Consider the following 20,909-nt stretch of genomic DNA (forward strand, 5'->3'; position numbering starts at 1 on the left):
CTATGACAACCTTCCTTATGTGTTATTAACCTTCTTATAAAATTTCATAGAGATCTATTTGCTTAAAGTAAAGTTATTGTCAGGAAACCAAATGTGTCTTCAGACAATACCGACGACGCAGAGGACAACTACATCATCACCCAAAAACAACTTGAATACTTATATTTGTTTCAATGTGTTGTTGCATGGATGATATTAACATCACTACAGATGGTTCTATTTTAGGCTTTTAAATGAAAACTGTGTATTGTATTCACAATTAGGTTTTAATCAATTTAAGATAGTCATAAAGAAAGTGCATTTGGCAAACAATGTAAAAAAAAAAATGCCACTTTTGCTATATGTAGATTTCTAGAATCATTTATATTCTCTTCTATCTACTGATGAAATTCAAAGTTTTTATCAAAATAGTTGGATCAAATCAATCTATAGTGCTTATCAGTGTTTTGGCATCATATGGTACCTTGTTCACTATGTCATTGAATATAATTATGAGAGATGGTTATCTACCCCAAATCTGGAAGCTTAAACATTTATTAGATGATTAAGTTTCAGATATTTTTGGCTATTTATAACCCTTACTAATCATTTGAACATGTACATTGCCTGATATGACTTTTTTAAAGAGGTTTTTCATTTTTCCCAATTTATTTTTCCTTTCTGTAATGGGATTCTGAGAATAAATTTCAACCTTTGTTTTGCTTATTCAAATGGTCAACTGTCTGAAAATGTTATTACACATAATGCAACTATCAGATAACAGATTACATATACAAATATACAGTAAAGAGATCTAAAAATAGAACTAGAAGCCGTATTTAATTAAATAAGGAAAGAGATAGCATTGTACATTGCATTGTTACTGTAATGAGTTTTTTTCTTTATTGACAGTGTTTTTTCGAAAATGTTATAAACTCATGATTATATAGGGTTCCAACTATATGTCCCCATTCAAATGCATTGATCAGCCAAAAAAAAAGGGGGGATTCCAACTATATATCCCCATTCAAATGCATTGATCAGCCAAACTAGAGGCTCTCAAGAGCCTGTGTCGCTCACCTTGGTCTATGTGCATATTAAACAATGGACACAGATAAATTCATAACAAAATTGTGTTTTGATGATGGTGATGTGTTTATAGATCTTACTTTACCGAACATTCTTGTTGCTACAATTATCTCTATCTATAATGAACTTGGCCCAGTAATTACAGTGGAAAATATTTTCTAAAAATCTACAAAAATTTATGAAAAATGTAAAAAATTTACTATAAAGGGCAATCACTCCTAAAGAGGTCAACTGACCATATCGGTCGTGTTGACTTATTTGTAAATCTTACTTTGCTGAACATTATTGCTGTTCACTGTTTATCTCTATCTATAATATTATTCAAGATTATAACCAAAAACAGCAAAATTTCCTTAAAATTACCAATTCAGAGGCAGCAACCCAACAACTGGTTGTTCGATTCATCTCAAATTTTCAGGGCAGATAGATCTTGACCTGACAAACAATTTAACCCCCATGTCAGATTTTCTCTAAATGCTTTGGTTTCTGAGTTATAAGCCAAAAACTGCATTTTACCCCTATGTTCTATTTTTAGCCATGGCGGCCATCTTGGTTGGTTGACCAGGTCACAGGACACAATTTTTAAACTAGATACCCCAATGATGATTGTGGCCAAGTTTGGTTTAATTTGGCTCAGTAGTTTCAGAGGAGAAGATTTTTGTAAAAGTTAACGACGGACGACGACGCCGGACGCCAAGTGATGAGAAAAGCTCACTTGGCCCTTTGGGCCAGGTGAGCTAACAAAAGGGGGGGTTCCAACCCCCGGAACCCCTATGGATCCACCACTGATTTTCACCCTTAAACCATTAAGAAAAAAATGACTCATTAAATTATTTCAAGTTTTACATTAAAATACTGTCAATAGAGTAGACAACTTTTCAAGTGTTACTAAATCATTACTCAATGAATGCTACAATCTTGATCATATACAGTATGTCCAAAAAGACATGACTTGTATAAATAATGCCACACTAAATTTCCCTCTCCATCATAATCAGCAAAATTCCATATTGTTGACTGTGTCAAATCTATTTGACTGTGATAAATTTATGTTCAAGATCATGAACTCCCACAAGAACGGATGCCTTCTCATCATAATCAGACCATTCCTAAAATATAAGATTTAAGATAATAAAGACATCAAAACATATATGATTACAAATAACATTCACATATTATTCAATCATCTTGAATGAGGTCAATGAATGCTAAATTGCCATATTTTTAGCTCACCTGGCCCAAAGGGCCAAGTGAGCTTTTCTCATCACTTGGCATCCGTCATCGTTAACTTTTACAAAAATCTTCTCCTCTAAAACTACCAGGCCAAATTTAACCAAACTTGGCCACAATCAAAATGGCCGCCATGACTAAAAATAGAACATAGGGGTAAAATGTAGATTTTGGCTTATAACTCTGAAACCAAAGCATTTAGAGCAAATCTGAAAAGTAGTTGAATTTTTTATCAAGTCAATATCTATCTGCCCTGAAATTTTCAGATGAATTGGACAACTGGTTGTTGGGTTGCTGCCCCCAATTGATAATTTTTAAAGAAATATTGCCATTTTTGGTTATTATCTTGAATACTATTATAGATAGAGATAATCTGTAAACAGCAATAATGGTTAGCAAAGTAAGATCTACAAACAGGTCTGTAACGAAAGGGCCAAGTTTATCATAGATAGATGAAATTATAAGTAGCAAGAAAGTTCAGTAAAGTAAGATCTACAAACACTTCACCATCACCAAAACACAATTTTGTCACGAATCCATCTGTGTAGTTTGTTTAATATGCACATAGACCCAGGTGAGCAACACAGGCTCTTAAGAGCCTCTAGTTTAAATGTTATGTCAGCAAACTTTTTTAAATCGTAAAAAAAAATTTTAATGTTACAAACCTTTGAGATTATATGTTATGTGTACGGTTCAAAATGTTAGGGGAAAAAATGGTTTCTTTCAAAATCCTCTTTACCTTTTCATAAAAGGCAATTAAAATCTTGATCAATCAGTTTGGAGTCAGTCAGTCAGATTCGGTTTTCCATTGGTAAATCAATTATCTATGCAGTGCCTCGCATATTACTTAGGCAGCTGGATTTAGTTTTTCATTCAGGTTCATTTATATATTTTACATACCATTTGAAACAAACCTAAATTTTCAATGAAAAAGTAACAACAGTGTAATCTTAATTTAAATTAACATTCTATATGTAAGATAAAACACAGCAACAATCAGATAAAGGTTCTGTTAAAATATCTTCTTCTAAGGGAGATAAGCCACTTGATTATATTTAAACTACCTAATATAGATGTAATTCCACTTTTCAACTCTTTCTCTTTATTAGTTTTTTTTAATTCTAAAATTTTTGATGAAAGATTTATGACTATAATGAAGAGTTGTCATAAAATGTTCATATTGTGAACTTAAATCATTGCTACTGTGAATTCATTTATTTTTGTGAGTATCAATTTTCGTGTATAGTAGAAAATTTGCACATTAAATATTTGATTTTATGCCATTATGGTTTTGTCAAAGTCTACATAAGAGCCTATATTAAATTTGTCATTCGTTAAAAATTTTAATTTGTGGTTCACCTGTTCCCACAAAACCAATGAAAATTGTTTTCCAAAAAATAATAATAATGAGTCCACAGTAATATATTTTTTTTACAAAAACTCCTACTAATATACCGTCAAATACTGGAACTCATGAGTTTCTTCACCACAACTAATGCACTTCAGCTATAAATAAAAAAAAATTACATTTCATTATAATGCAATTTTTGTATAAATTCACAAAACCATGTGTGACAACAAAAAAGAGGAAAAGAATCTTTAAAAATCCAGAGAACCTACGATGTTTGTTTCAGAATTAAAGAGCAAATGAAGCAGTCACATTTAGGGAAATATTCCTCATTGCATTGTGATGTCTATATAATTTAAAATACAAAAACTTCCATAATAAAAACTCAAATTCATAGTTTCGGTAGTGATTTTTGATTTGCATCAATTCAATTTCAAATTTTCAACAAAGGATTTGCACCAAAAAATGAATTGATTTATGAATTTACAATACCACAGTCATTTCAAAAATAATTGTGTATGAAATAATTCCTTTCCATGCTAATAATAGTCATTCATCAGAATAAAAATTTACAATTAAAATAAAATCTAATAATTATCTATACAATATTAGAAAAACTAAACAAAAAATTAAGACAAAAAAAAAATCTATCCAAGACATGACAGAAAGTCTTTTATATCAATGCTGTTAGAGTTGTCCTTTTTAAGGAATATGCAGATGCATAAAAATTGACCTGTGTGAAAACGGTCTATATTCAGGTAAATTCTGAAAACAAAATGCCATCATTTTTTTTTACCTTTGTAGATATTCTTTTGCTGAATGTTTTACTTTTAACATGAGCATAAAATAAAAGAACTATAGGTAATTTAATTTTTTGAACCACAAAATAAAGAGAACATCATTATAATCATTGTTTGCAGAAATTTTTAACTAATCACAATGCCTAGGAATAAGATTTTAGAAATATAACCATTGAATATACATTAGATTCTCAAACAGGGATTTATCATTTCAGTCAAATCTACCATAGAGTATATCTTGTCTTGCTCATCATTATTGCTTGTCAAAGTTTTTCTCTCGATCTTATAATTTTCAAGTTAATGGCCAAAACATTAAATAAAATTCTTCGCTGAACGCAGCCTGATATGATCGCAGAGGTTGAACCCTGAAGAGTTGGGTCAAATTTGGACATAATACTCAAGCTTGATACTGTCTGAATTTGGATTGCTATCAAATTTTAACATAATATAGGTTTCTGACACAAAATAAATGTGGTCAAAAATATTAAAAATCTATTGTGCAATACTGTGCAATTGAAGAGCGGGAGGGGTACTGATCCCGAAATCCCGAGCTTAAAAACATGAAATCCTGAGGTCCTGAATTTAAAGAAATTTAAATCCTGATATCCCGATTTTTGAAAAAGAATTCCTGGATCCCGAAATCCCGAAATCCCAAGCTAAAAAACATCCTATCTCAACGTCCCGAAAAAGGTCCTGCCCCCTCATTGACGATTTTTTCTTGAAACTTTTCCAAAAAATTGAAATTTGAAAAAATATATGAACCCACTATAAAAATTGGGGGAAAAAAATCCCCCAAAACTTTTTGACCCCAACCCCTTTTGGAGCAATTAGCCTTAATCTCAATTCCAGCCTTCACTCTGTAGTATGGAACCTTGTAGTACAATTTTAGAGAGATCCATACACTTACACACAAGTTATTGTCTGGAAACTACAAAAATGCTTGTTTTTGGAACCTCTTTGGCCCCCAATTCCTAAAATGTTTGTACCAGAAGTTATTGTCTGGAAACTAGAAAAATGCTTGTTTTTGGCCCCTTATTCTTGCATGATTAGGACAATTACCCCCAAACTCAATCCCTTCCCTTTGTGATATGGAACCTTGTGGTACAATGTCAGAGAGATCCATACACTTACACACAAGTTATTATCCGAAAAAATACACAAATGCTTTTTGTGGTCCCTTTTTCCTAAATTGCTGGTACCATAATTCCTAAATTGTTGGTTCCATAACCCCAATTACAATCCAAAGCTTCCTTTTGTGGTACTGACCTTCTTGTAAAATATTCATAGAGATCCATGCATTAAAACTAGTTATTGTCTGAAAACCAAATGTGTCTTCGGACGAGGCAGACAATGCTGATGCAGACAATGCCAACAATGCTATCGAAAACAACAACTACATCATACCATTATACAAACCCCAAAAAATGTTTGCGGTTGTATAAAAATGCGACATAACTGTGTTATATGACTTTTGTAGTTCTAAATTTTGTTTTCATCATTGCTGTTTATCAATGCTAGTTTTCTGGATATGAGGTAATGCTAATATTTGTTTAAAATAAATGTCATTTAGGGGCAATAACTTCTATATAGATGAAAGTGAGCTGTACAAAGATATTTGTCAATCCTGTCTCACTGATTTTTTTTGTTGTTTGCAGTTAGTCTTTTCTATCATAGTTATTAAGATAACAGCCAACTAGCTGTTTGCTGATCCCTTGTTTAGTTGTCTGCCTTAAAAGGGACTTAATTTTTTATAGACATCATATAGCTAGGGGAAAGATCAAATTTATCTGTGTGTAATGTGTGTAATCTTAAAAGTTTTTTTATTTACTGTGAAAGTATTTTATTCGTGGGGTACCAATTTTCGTGGTTTTCATGGATGACTATATCCACGAATTTAAGTGTCCAACGAAATAAAACAACCATTGTCCAAATCATGACATGGAAAGATACCCATGTAGGTTGGACTACTGTTATGATTTCGAGAATATATTGAATAACGCCAAATCTGAGAATACTATAATCACGGGGGGGGGGGGGGGGGGTAAGTTCGATATTTTCTTGGTAGGGGTGTGCCATTTTTGCCTCAAAAAACGTACCCATTTTAATATAACATTCACTGAAATTCAGTACCTATAGTTATATAAATATTTAAGAAAGAATGACCTATACTTATATACAATATTTAAAATATGACCCATGCTTATATAAGCACTAACTCGCCGGGGTTCATTTGGGAACTTATTGGAAAGCACTTTGTTTTAAAGGTGAACTTTCAAATAAATTGATTTAATTTAATATAATAATTGACCATTAATAATGTATGATTCTCAATAGCATATTTATATATGATATGTAGATCATACCCCGAATCAATATATAGTTATCAAACGTAAATGCATTTTAATATAGAATGTCATTAAAAAGGAGGGTCATTTTTATATAAAATCTCGCAAAATTATGACCCATATTTTTGGCACATCCCCGTATACCCAATAATAGGAAGTTGACCCCCCGTGACTATAATAGTAGTCACAGGGCAAATGCACTATGAACTACAACTGCATGCAGGATAATATCCATTTATTCTTTGATAACCTAAACTGTACAACTTTTGATCTTTTAATTCTCATAAAAAATATTTTTGATCGATGAAAGTCAGATTTCCGGTATTGATATGCTAGTGTGACAAAGTGTTTATTTTATATCCTCATAGTTCTCGTACATATGGGAAATAATAATGTCATGCTGGGCTTGATTTTAATAAGAATTATTTTACAATTCAAGATAGTTCATAGCATTTGTTTATGTTACTGTTTTCTTTAGGGGACATATTTATGGCCTAATTAACACATTTGGTAGTCTTTAATCCGTTGATCACTTTATCTTGGGTTAATAAGTGTTTTCACTACGATTTATACGATTTATACGGGTCAATGTTTACTTAGCAATTTCCTTCAATCCAGACTAAGTGTAACCGTCGTTTCTAAATGCTTCATTTTTTTCTTTCTAGAAAACTTAAATCCACGAATTAAAAAACCCACGAACATGTAAATATTGCTGAAACCACGAAAATTGATACCCACTAATTAAAGTACTATCACAGTAATTTGTTCTTAAGCTAAATCTTTTGATACCAGAAGGGTTTTTTTTTTACTAAAAATTGGTTAAAACGTCCATATATATGTATCACATTCAACTCTCAACTTATCATGCTTTATATGGGCAAAATGGAAGTGATTTGTTGAAAAAATGTGTAATAACAGAATCAAAGGTGTAATTGGAAGATCGACTATTGAATAAATATTGTCATCAAAGGGCAACAACTCAATTTTATTTTCAAGATAATTGCCAAAAACAGAACCAGATGCTCCGCAGGGCGCAGCTTTATACGACCGCAGAGGTTACACCCTGAACGGTTGGGACAAGTATGGACACAACATTCAAGCTGGATTCAGCTCTAAATTTGGATTGTAATTAAATAGTTGACACAGCATAGGTTTCTGACACAGAATGAATGTGGTCTAATGAACTTAAAATATTTTTTTTTGCCTTTGAGCAATTCACTATGCTGTTGAATATTGAATATTAATCCTCTCATGAAATCTGAAATGAGAAAAATTTACCACCCCCCCCCCCATTTTTTTTCACATCCCCCTTTCCCTTTTTCCAAAACTGATCTCAATTCAAATTTCTAAAGGAGTTTGCAACAATAACTACTCATTTAAATACATCATAAAATATTAAAATGTAACAAAAGGTGCTTGTTATCACTGAATGGTAAAGATTGTTTTAATTTATCAGTTGGTAGTAAAAGTGAATATACATTGTATATTGTATAAAACAATGATTTAAGTTGTTTCAACTACTATTCTGGACAAAGAAAGATAACTCCAATCAATTGAAAATTTCTTGCTATTGCATAATATTGTGCAATTAGATATTTCTTGCTATTGCGCAATACTGTGCAATTGAAAATATTTGCTATTGCACAATACTGTGCAATTGAAAATTTCTTGCTATTGCGCAATACTGTGCAATTGAAAATTTCTTGCTATTGCACAATACTGTGCAATTGAAGATATCTTGCTATTGCTGAATACTGTGCAATTGAAAATTTCTTGCTATTGCACAATACTTAATATAATAATTTTGGATCCTGATTTGAACCAACTTGAAAACTGGGCCCATAATCAAAAATCTAAGTACATGTTTAGATTCAGCATATCAAAAAAGCCCAAGAATTCAATTTTTGTTAAAATCAAACTAAGTTTAATTTTGGACCCTTTGGACTTTAATGTAGACCAATTTGAAAACGGGACTAAAAATTAAGAATCTACATACACAGTTAGATTTGGCATATCAAAGAATCCCAATTATTCAATTTTTGATGAAATCAAACAAAGTTAAATTTGGACCCCCGATTTGGACCAACTTGAAAACTGGGCCAATAATAAAAAATCTAAGTACATTTTTAGATTCAGCATATCAAAGAATCCCACGAATTCAATTTTTGTTAAAATCAAACAAAGTTTAATTTTGGACCCTTTGGACCTTAATGTAGACCAATTTGAAAACGGGACTAAAAATTAAGAATCTACATACACAGTTAGATTCGGCATATCAAGGAACCCCAATTCTTCAATTTTTGATGAAATCAAACAATGTTCAATTTTGGACCCTTTGGGCCCTTTTTCCTAAACTGTTGGGACCAAAACTCCCAAAATCAAACCCAACCTTCCTTTAGTGGTCATAAACCTTGTGTTTAAATTTCATAGATTTCTATTCACTTATACTAAAGTTATGGTGCGAAAACCAAGAATAATGCTCACTTGGGCCCCTTTTTGGCCCCTCATTCCTAAACTTTTCAGACTTCAACTCCCAAAATCAATCCCAACCTTCCTTTTGTGGTCATAAACCTTGTGTTTAAATTTCATTGATTTCTATTTACTTATACTAAAGTTATTGTGCGAAAACCCAGAATGATGCTTATTTGGGCCCTTTTTTTGCCCTTAAATCCTTAACTGTTTGAACTAAAACTCCCAATCCCAACCTTCCTTTTGTGGTCATAAAACCTTGTGTTAAAATTTCATAGATTTCTATTCACTTTTACTAAAGTTAGAGTGCGAAAACTAAAAGTATTCGGACGACGACGACGACGCAGACGACGACGCCAACGTGATACCAATATACGACCAAAAAAATTTTAATTTTTGCGGTTGTATAAAAATGGGTGGGGAAATCATTATTCAAAGGCAAGAGACATGGTGAGGTGAGCTAATAATAGACTTACCCTTAGGTACCATCTGAAATCTTCTCCATCAGGCTTCAAGTTTGTTATATTTTGTAACTCAGTTTTAAACTGGAGGCCAATTTTCTATATAGAAAAATAAATCATTTCAATTTACATTTAAGATCTATTCAACTTGGAACTTTGTTTGAAAATCATATTTTTTTCACATGATTTTTCTTCTTTTTTTGGCATATCAGCCTTCCCAAACAAATATTGGTAAGGAGGCATTGTTACGAAGTCATTAATGGAATAAATAATTTTATTATGTAATTACAAAGTCAAAAAAGATTCTAAAGTTCAAATGTTCGAATGTTCACAAACTGTCATAAAAGTTGAATTGTTCGAATGTTCAATATCTCACACGGGCACGTGATCGTATAGTTTTATAACTGTTCGTTCCTGTTGGAGTACTTCGGATATTAAGCGCATGAGTTCCAGCCTACCCACGAGGGGGAGACCTTGGCGGAATCTCCGGTACCAATCTGTCCTAATCGAATTCTCGTCTAATCGAATTGTGTCCTTGAAGTCCATTGAGAGATCTTATATAGTCCAGTGGTCCTTACAAACGGTCCATAGCTGTAGGCCGGTTACGTAGTCGTCTGGTTATGGAGTAATAATAGTCTGTGGTTAATTGTCAAACTATGCAATTAACCCCTGACGGTTACATGTTATTTCAAAGTAGACATGGTCATTTTATACACTCCTGATGTCCAAGGAATAATCCCTGTTGATAATTTTACATGTTGTATGCACCAGATTTGATGTTATAAAAAAAAGATAAATTAAAATATCAAAAATATTCCAGAACTTTGAAATCAAATTCAATATATCTATTTTAACAACTATAGGTCACCGTACGGCCTTCAACAATGAGCAAAGCCCATACCGCATAGTGAGCTATAAAAGGCCCCGATAAGACAATGTAAAACAATTCAAACGAGAAAATTAACGGCCTTATTTATGTAAAAAAATGAACGAAAAACAAATATGTAACACATAAACAAACGACAACCACTGAATTACAGGCTCCTGATTTGGGACAGGCACATACATAAATAATGTGGCGAGGTTAAACATGTTAGCGGGATCCCAAACCTCCCCCTAACCAGGGACAGTGGTATAACAGTACAACATAAGAACGAACTATAAGAATCAGTTGAAAAAGGCTTAACTCATCAGATGGACAAAAATACAAGTGGACGTGGCCCGGTACTTATACATCCCGACACAAAAAGACACAATGAACAGATCTGAGAGTACTCGCACTTATCTGACAGCTAGTCCAAAGCCACTAACAATTAATAAAAAAAATCATGCAACTAAGACTAAACGTACATTTTCGTTCAATGGTGCTGATGGCATTTGAAGCAGTCCTCTTTTTCATATAATGATATCGGGGTTTTATATGATTTGCTATGTGGTATGGGGTTTGCTCATTGTTGAAGTGGTAATAAGCATTGTATGTAACTTTCATAACATTTGGTTGAGGCAAATAAAGTTAGAGCGCGTAGACGACAAACTTAACATTTTTCCATTTATAAATGGGCTTGAACGGTGAAAGTGATGCCAGCCAAGTTTTAACTTGATCTCAGTTTGGTGGTAATTAGCATTGGGTATAAGTTTCATAGTATTTGTTTGAGGCAAAATAAAGTTAAATTGCGGAAACTTCCAAGTTGTAAATTTTCCCATGAATACGTACGGACGTACAGACGAACAAGCGTTAAAATTAATGCCCCCTCCGCCGTAGCTGAAATTATTCCGGCGGCACGTCTGTCTGTGTATACCTTCGTATAGAAATATGCCATTGATAAGAATGAATAAGTTTGAAAAAGTTTGTGTGTGGAAAATGGGGAGGCAAACTTCTGAAAGTGACAAGAAAAAAAATATATTTTCTATGTAGTGTAATAATCTTAAATTTAGTAATTGTTCTCTTTCATTTTCATTTTCATTTTTTAGAGTAAATTTTTGTCTTAAAATGGGAGGGGACATAGTTTTGTCCCCTATTTGCCCCTGTCTCCTATACGTACACTGTTATTATGACATATTTTTTGTAATAGCAATGAAACGAGTCATTTCGAATACCGGTATGAAAATTAATGAGACTGTTCTATGACGACTTTTATTTACTGAAGGCACTAATTTATAAAATACAAAATTATTGTATTTATTGGCTCTTAGTAATGTTCAGTAGCGTATTTGAATAAAATTTCAAAGAATTAAATTTACTACAATACAAACAACTCTTAGCTCTATTTTTATAGAATATGTAATTTAAACTTGTTGAAACGAAGTTAGTTTAAAATTTGTCAAATTAAGCTTTAAAAATTCCTTTTTTTCAATTTGTCTTTTAATTTAGATTTATCATGCATGTCTCTAAACAAAGTATGCGACGCGTAACAGTTTATAAGTCTTGGTGTTCTCATATATGCATTTGATACGGTGCATTTATTATGGATATATTTCAGATTCTATTTATGAAAGAAAATCTATAGAGCAGAGCATTTGTTTTTTGTTTTTTTTTTTGTAGCTCTATTTTAGAACATGTGATTTAAACTTGTTGAAATGAAGTTATTTTAAAATTTGTCAAAATAAGCTTTAAGAATTCCTTCTTTTATTTGAGATTTATTATGCATGTCTCTATACATAGTATGCGACGCGTAACAGTTTGTAACTAAGTGTTTTGATATATAAATTTGATACGGTGCATTTGTGGTGGATATATTGCAGACTCCATTTATGAAATAAAATCTATAGAGCAGGGAATTTTGATTTTTTGTGTATCAATTTAAAATGTAGATTTAAATATTTTCCACTTCAAACGATAAAGTAAAACTTCTTCAAAACTTATATATAATGTATAGTTCGGCGTCCGCAAAAAAGAAGCCATACGTATTTTATTGAATCTCGATATTTATCATGTTTATAATTTTTTTAACAATGACGTTCTACCTCCATAAGCCTTGAAGTGTCATGGCGGGTCACAATTTTAATATATAAATATAGGTACTACATGTATATATTAGTTGATATTATATAAAAATGGGTACATTGTTTTAGACAAACATAGTACAACCCTACCAAAAAAAAAATCGAAGTTAACCCCTCCACCCTGATTAAAACTGATAATTCCAAGATTAAAGTTGGAAACTGCAAGATTAAAGTTGATAATTCCAAGATTAAAGTCGACAATTTGAAAAAAAATAAATGAAAAAGGATGACCCTAATACGCTTTTGTAATAAATGGAATTGCATAAGTAAATGCCAAAAGTATCATCTTTTGTCAATCATAGACCGTAACTCCCAAATAACAATAATAAGAGATTTGTTGTTGTTTGCTTAACCTCCAGTGGTGAATATTTCATGCATATTTAAACTTTACGAAAAAGCGATGATTTCAATTTTTCCATTGTGAACGTTCCATTTCAGTGAAGCGACTTTCCAGCTGTAGTAGTATAGGGCTCGGGTTTCCTTTCCTATTTTCTTGATAGAGGGTTGCTACTTGCAAGGACGCTGTGTTACCAAGGGTTTCCAATGGTAAAGTTGATTGTATCCCTATGAAGATGTAACGGACCCTTTGCCTTGTTTCAATGGGTTCTTGTTCTTAACAAGCTTTCTAAAATAGCTTTCAGTAGTATATTAAAGTGTAAAGAAAGTGCGATCTTTTTTTGGCTTTCGTAAGCGCGGGGAATCATGATAGATTAATGTAGGAGTTTTGAGTTTTGAGTTTTGAATTTTGAATTTTGAATTTTGAATGATCCTTCCCGGCTTTCGTACATTTTACCCGGTAGCACAATTCTAACTTAGCAGATGTATCTATTCATCTTTCTCGGAGATCCTGAATTCCAATTGCGGAATAGTAGTACAACAAAGAAGTTATTAATGATATGCTAATAACTATTTATTAAGAGGATTCCATTATACTGGACTTCTAATATCAACGATTACCAATTGACTACTATTATTTTGTAAGTCCCCACCGACTTAATATGTGTTCAATTTGTCTGTCCGTCTATCCGCCCGTCCATCACACTTCAGTTTCAGTTTAGAAATGCTTTGACCATATGAATCTATTTTTGGTTTGTAAGCTTATTATTATGTTACAGGTCAAGTTTGTGAAATATACTTGTGGGATAACATCTCAAACTTGTGTGTGCTCTAAGAAATTAAGAATTTTGGCACAACTTTTTGGAATTTTGGATCCTCAATGCTCTTCAACTTTGTACTTGTTTGGCTTTATAATATTTTGATATGAGCGTCACTGAGTCTTATGTAGACGAAACGCGCGTCTGGCGTACTAAATTATAATCCTGGTAACTTTGATAACTATTTACACCACTGGGTCGATGCCACTGCTGGTGGACGTTTCGTCCCCGAGGGTATCACCAGCCCAGTAGTCAGCACTTCGGTGTTGACATCAATATCAATAATGTGGTTATTTTTATAAATTTCCTGTTGACAAAAATTTTAATTTTTCGAAAAACCAAGGATTTTCTTATCCCAGGCATAGATAACCTTAGCCGTATTTGGCACAACTTTTTGGAATTTTGGATCCTCAATGCTCTTCAACTTTGTACTTGTTTGGCTCTATAATATTTTGATATGAGCGTCACTGATGAGTCTTATGTAGACGAAACGCGCGTCTGGCGTACTAAATTATAATCCTGGTAACTTTGATAACTATTTACACCAATGGGTCGATGCCACTGCTGGTGGACGTTTCGTCCCGAGGGTATTACCAGCTCAGTAGTCAACACTTCGGTGTTGATATGAATATCAATAATGTGGTCATTTTTATAAATTTCCTGTTTACAAAAATTTTAATTTTTCGAAAAACTAAGGATTTTCTTATCCCAGGCATAGATAACCTTAGCTGTATTTGGCACAACTTTTTTGAATTTTGGATCCTCAATGCTCTTCAACTTTGTACTTGTTTGGCTTTATAATATTTTGATATGAGCGTCACTGATGAGTCTTATGTAGACGAAACGCGCGTCTGGCGTACTAAATTATAATCCTGGCAACTTTGATAACTATTCTTACAACTGTTAAGGGCCATATTTATCTTGCCTTAGATTTGTCCGGCTATTGCAATCCAATGAAGTTCATCATCTATTAACTTTTAAAAATTGATTATCAGATTATGAACTCGAAATTAAGTCTGACAAAATGCAATTATCTTTTCAATGATCAACTTGTATGAAACATTTGAAAAAATTAACATACCCCCCTTTTTCCCAACTCTCCAGCCCCAATGTTACATTATATATTACATTTATTGAACTGTCTGAAAAAACATTAGACAAGACTGTGAGTGAAGCTAAGAATAAAGTCTTATTCCAATTTAAAAATAAACACCCTCAATTTATGTATTTTTTACATGAATTTCCATTTATGCAGTTTTTAGATGGATGTTGCTATGGATAATCTTTGTTTCCATGGTAACAATTGAAAGCAACAACACTTGACAATAGTATTTTAAATTTTGCGTTAGCTTTGATGTATTTTCTTATCAGTTATGAAATAATTCAGTACATTTAAGCTCTTAAACTGCAATATTCTGCATTTAATAACTCCGTTTCCAAGGAAAAAAATGGTTGCTATGGTGATCAAACTGATAAAGATCTCAAGCATTTTTCTATTTAATTTGGTAAAGTAGGATTTAAACTTCATATCTACAGTGCTGACTATGCTGTACATATTTGCAGTTTTCTGAAAAACACCAGAGAAAATTTGATAATTTCACAAAAATCCCAAAATCAGAAAAGTTGAAAATATGCATTTTTTGGCAAAATTTTTCTAACAATTTACAAATTTGGTTTACATGCAATTTTAATTAAAATGAAGATTAAACCAAGTTGTATCATCATTACATATGAAAATTGATGAAATATACTTGGTTCTATTCAATATCAGGCTCTGAATTGTAGTGATTAAGATGAATTTTGAAAGATTTTACCACGCTTAACAACCCAAAAATAGAGTCTCTGTTACCATGGCAACCACTCATATTTTCCCACTCAAATTTATTTTTTGAGCAGTATTCAAGGAATGCTTCTACCAGGCAATTTATAGAAAAAATCTAAAACCCTCATATATCGCACTCTGCCTGGTTCTTACAAAGAGCTGTACTTAAAACATATGAAAACCTGAGATACACAGAATCTGTTTTAATAGAGTAGAGTGATTCATGTACTCATAAAAAAAACACTTTTTATATCAAGCTCAGGAAACTATTAATGCCATGAAAATCACAATGAAGATTAGAGACACTGTGAGATAGTGTTAACTAATCTTAACTTAACATTGTACTTTAACTTGTTATTAACATTTACCTCTAATTAAAAGTGTTTTCAACAGTGTTTTTTTATTGATGAATTCACCAAGTTTGGAAAAGTGTGATTTTTTTTTTAATTTAAAATAAGCTTAGATTTATTAGTAATGGGAAGCTATAATTGCAGTGTAGTTGCAGAACCGTGGCTTTGGGTCCTTATAATTTTTTTCACTATTTGCCAACTAAAGTAAAAAAATTATCATAAGGAACCACAGGGGCGCGTATCATCGATTTTTTGGATTTCCGCCCCAAAACATCTATGATACACGCCCATGTGAAGAAACTAAGAGCTACTGTTACACAGCTAATATGGGGTCCGCTCGACATGTTATGTTGAATCTATGTGCATTTTGCTTATTGTATTGTCTGCTTCAGAAAATGCTTAAGCTTTGTTTGCACGTATTTTCTTGCTTTGCATGTATATGTTATTTTTAGATATGCTTATTTAAATTTGGTATTTAACAGTTTATTGCATTACTGTTATAATGTATTACTAATGCACCGACATATGCATTATGATTAGATTTGGTCTTTAGATGTATTCATGAAACAATAGAATTGGAGATCACTATTTCCGACTTAACGAAATTATATAGTATTTATTTTGGATTACAATATATAACGAAATAAAGAATCCATAACTATATATTGTCTTGGTGTATTCATTTGCCAGGAAACAAGACTACACTACAGTTCTATAGTCTGACGGTTCAATGGTCCGACGGTTTAATAGTCCGACAGTTCTATAGTCCGACAGTCCGATATATACAACCAGATATGATATAGACTAATCACAGGCACAAGACCAGGCTTTCCAGACGCGACAGACCTAACTTTTTTCTAAAACCGAATCCCCGTTATTGTTTTTAAGTGATTTGAACCCCCCAAACAAAAGCGGAATACAATTATGGAAAAAGAAATTTGGACCAATACTGGAACACAGTGTGCTTTGGAGTGGTTCAGTTTTGATAATTTATTGTATTTTCTGTAAACAAAGTGTAAAATTAAAAGTGCACTTTTTGATAAAAATCATTTAGTTTCATGAATACTATATTGAATTTTGGCTGCATGTCAATCTGCAATATTTTCATAGATAAATAATTCTAAATTTGATCATAGTGGTTTGTATGAAAATAAATTAATGCATTGCCAAAAACAAACTAAGAAAAATACAAACGGATTATCCGTTGTTACACAATGTACTTATACCAATAAAATAACTTAATACATTACCCCCACTCCCTAATAAAGAACCAAAAAAGCAAAGAACTAAAGAAATGTCATCTTGCGGTATTGCAATACCACGTACACGAGAAAGCGGACTTAATTGGTACCGTTAATGTATTATTGTATATATCTCTTAACAAACTATTTGATATATACTATTGTTAATTTTTTTGTGGCAAGTATCAAATTGATAATTTTGGTCGTTTTCAACTGATTTTTATCGTGTTGTTTCACCAGTCTACGGAAAACTTGAGTACAGAAAAAACGTATAACCCTCCGGTGGTTATTGTTTGCAGCTGTAATTTCATACTTGTTTTCCGTTTATTGGTTTTCTCGTCTGAATTGGTTTCCACAGGGGCCCTTTTTTTCAGCTCACCTGACCTAAAAGATCATGTGAGCTTTTGCCATCACTTGGCGTCTGTCGTCCGTCTGTCAACCTTTTACTTAAAACAATTGGGCCAATTTGAACCAAACCTGGCAGCAATGGTCCTAATGTGGTCCTCTTTCAGAATTGTTTCTGATGCCCTGATCCGAGGTACAAGATGGACGCCATAGCTGAACATAAGGGTCCTATGGAAAGTTCACATCAAAATCATCTTGTCTGAAACCATTAAGCCAATTTGAACCAAACTTTGCAGCAATGTTCCTTGGGTGGTCCCCTTTATAAGTTTTGTTCAGCGTCCCCACACTCCAACCTAGATGGCCACCACAGCCGAACTTAGTTAAACATAGGACCCTATGGGAACGTCACTTAAAGATATTTTTGTCTGAAACAACTGAGTTAATTGGGACCAAACTTAAGTAAAATGGTCCTTGGGTGGTCCCCTTCCGAAAACTGTGTCTGACATAACCGATCTCCGACCAACATGTCTGCCACAGCTGAACTTAACTAAATATAGGATCCTCTGGAAAACTCACATAAAGATCCTCTTGTCTGGAACCAGTGGGCCAATCGGGACGAAACTTTGGTTGAATGGTCCCCTTCCAAAAGTTTTTCAAACATCCTCAACCTGCGAACAAGATAGCCGTCCCAATTAAACTTAGTTTAACATAGGACCCTATAAGAAATTTACAATGGTCCTTTTTGTATTCTGAAACCAAAGAGCCAATTTGAACTCTGGCTTACAAGTGATGTCTTGAACATCTAAGAAACAACCATCTTAAAAATGAAATAGTGCAGCATTTGTAAGCCAGGGGCAGCACTAGCCAGTCAAATGAGTACTGTGAATATGTGAAAACAGTCATGTGTGACCAGAACTGACTTATGGAGGCCTAAAAAAAACACAAGTGACCGGAGGTCATGTTCAGCTGTTCCTCCAGTAGGTAGGTCGGATTTTTTCCCTTTTAAATCAGTTCATGATACTTTCATCATATATACGCAGTACTCAACTCCGGTACATGACTTCTGACTCACATACATATGAAGTAGAAATACCAACAAATTGTCGGACTATCGAACTGTCGGACTATTGAACTGTTGGATCATCGAACTGTCAGACCATCGAACTGTCATACCATCAAACTGTTGGACTATCGAAGCGTCAGACTATCACTACGGCCCCGCTAATTGCAGTGTAGGTTTATGTTGCGTCTGTATAGTTTGTATTTAGAGAAATAAGCCAACACTGATTACTTAGAACAAAAAAAAAAATATTAATATTTAGCTCAAAACAAGGAGTTATACGTCCTTGCTCAATCCAAGGATTTGTATAGTGAGAAATACAAATCCATGTTCATGTTATTAAGAATTCTTCTACTGGTATACTCGTGAAGATAAATATTAATTGAGAATATGGCAGTCCGTGTCGACTATCTGACGTTTCTTGTACATATCATATGTACTAATATAGCGATAATATGAGAGTAAGATTTATTATTCTCATCAAAGTGAAAATATAAAAAAGAAGATGTGGTATGATTGCCAATGAGACAACTATCCACAAAAGACCAAAATGACACAGACATTAACAACTATAGGTCACCGTACGGCCTTCAACTAATAGAATAATAAATAAATAATAAATAATAAATAAGCTTTATTTAGAGTCGGCATGGTATTAAAACATAGACCCCGATAAGACAATGTAAAACAATTCAAACGAGAAAACTAACGGCCTTATTTATGTTAAAAAGTATGCTTACCACCATTTTTGGGATAGTTCTAGAATAATCTACTTTCAGTTTAAAAGATACACCTGTAAATAAAGGCAACCTTGACGGAAAAATCTAATAGTTAACCACCACAGTGAGGTAACCCGCACAGTGAGGTTTTAAGACACGCCTCTTTTCATAAATTAACGCCCCAAAAACGGATCTTTTATATAAAGGTACAAAAAGCGTTGTATTTTCTGGGACTGTAAGATCTTTTTTTACTGGAAGAAACTGTGGGAACTGCATTGGTTTCCCTCCCCCTTACTTATATTCCCCCCTGAAACTGTAAATAATATCCTTTTTTGGCTGTCATTACAGGAGCTTAATCATCAATCATAATGGACAAATTAACTTTTAATTATATAAAAACTTGTAAGTAGGGATATTCCAGAGGGATCAAAGTGCTGCCAGACAGCAATGAGCAGGGGCCGGCGGATCCAGCCATTTAAAAAAAGGGGGGTCCAAACACAGGACAAAGGTGGGGTTCCACCTATATGTCCCAATTCAAATGCATTGATCGTCCAAAAAAAGGGGGGTCCAACCCTGACCCCTTCCCCTGGATCCGCCACTGATACGTCACTGGTGAGTCTTGTGTGGACGAGGCGCGTTTTTTGGCGTATTGAATTTTAAACCTGATGCCTTTTGTTATCTATTAATCATGTGTTTCTTTGTCTAATACGTTCTCCTATTTATTTGTATTGTAGTCCTGTAATATTATGTTGTCATTTGAATGTTATATTTAACATTGCCATTAAAGTGCGAGGTTTGACATGCCACAAAACCAGGTTCAACCCATCATTTTTATCTTTAAAAATGTCATGTACCAAGTCAGGAAAATGGCCATTGTTTTATTATAGCTCGTTTCTGTTTGTGTAACATTTTAACGTTGTGTTTCCGTTATGTCGTTTGTTTTCTCTTATTTTTGAGTGAGAATTCACATTACTATAAGACGTGTCACGGTACTTTTCTATCCCAAATTCATGTATTTGGTTTTGATGTTATATTTGTTATTCTCATCGGATTTTGTGTAATACTTAGTCCGTTTCTGTGTATGTTACATTTTAATGTTGTGTCGTTGTTCTCCTCTTATATTTAATGCGTTTCCCTCAGTTTTAGTTTGTTACCCCAATTTTGTTTTTTGTCCATAGATTTACGAGTTTTGAACAGCGGTATACTACTGTTGCCTTTATTTATACGCCACAATATAAACCATTTGTAAACACTCATTGTTTGTAGGAACTAGAAACAGTAAATCAATATATAGAAAATGTATGTTCCTGGTGGAAACGATCAATTGGAACCAACTGCCAGATAAGGTAATGCATGCTTCTTCTGTAGGGTATCAGGTCCATTTCGCCCCAAATATACTTTCGCACCCTACACGTTCGCACCTGGCATGTTCGCACCCAAGGTCTGTTTGCACCCAATTTTAAATCAAATTCTCGTTGAATAATTAGAAAATTA

General features: G+C 33.2%; 1 protein-coding gene across 1 annotated transcript; it reads right to left on the reverse strand.

Moving 5' to 3' along the window:
* Positions 1-247: 247 nt before the first annotated feature.
* On the reverse strand, positions 248-19,506 carry LOC143069756 (UPF0587 protein v1g245604-like). Its single transcript, XM_076244531.1, has 4 exons — positions 19,437-19,506; positions 9,737-9,820; positions 3,754-3,804; positions 248-2,177 (listed from the first exon to the last, which is right to left on the reverse strand). Exons 1-4 carry the CDS (start codon positions 19,440-19,442, stop codon positions 2,097-2,099), a joined length of 222 nt encoding a protein of 73 aa, XP_076100646.1. The 5' UTR covers positions 19,443-19,506; the 3' UTR covers positions 248-2,096.
* Between the last annotated feature and the right edge of the window lie 1,403 nt (positions 19,507-20,909).

Source organism: Mytilus galloprovincialis, chromosome 1, assembly GCF_965363235.1.
Source record: "Mytilus galloprovincialis chromosome 1, xbMytGall1.hap1.1, whole genome shotgun sequence".
Taxonomy (NCBI): Eukaryota; Metazoa; Mollusca; class Bivalvia; order Mytilida; family Mytilidae; genus Mytilus; species Mytilus galloprovincialis.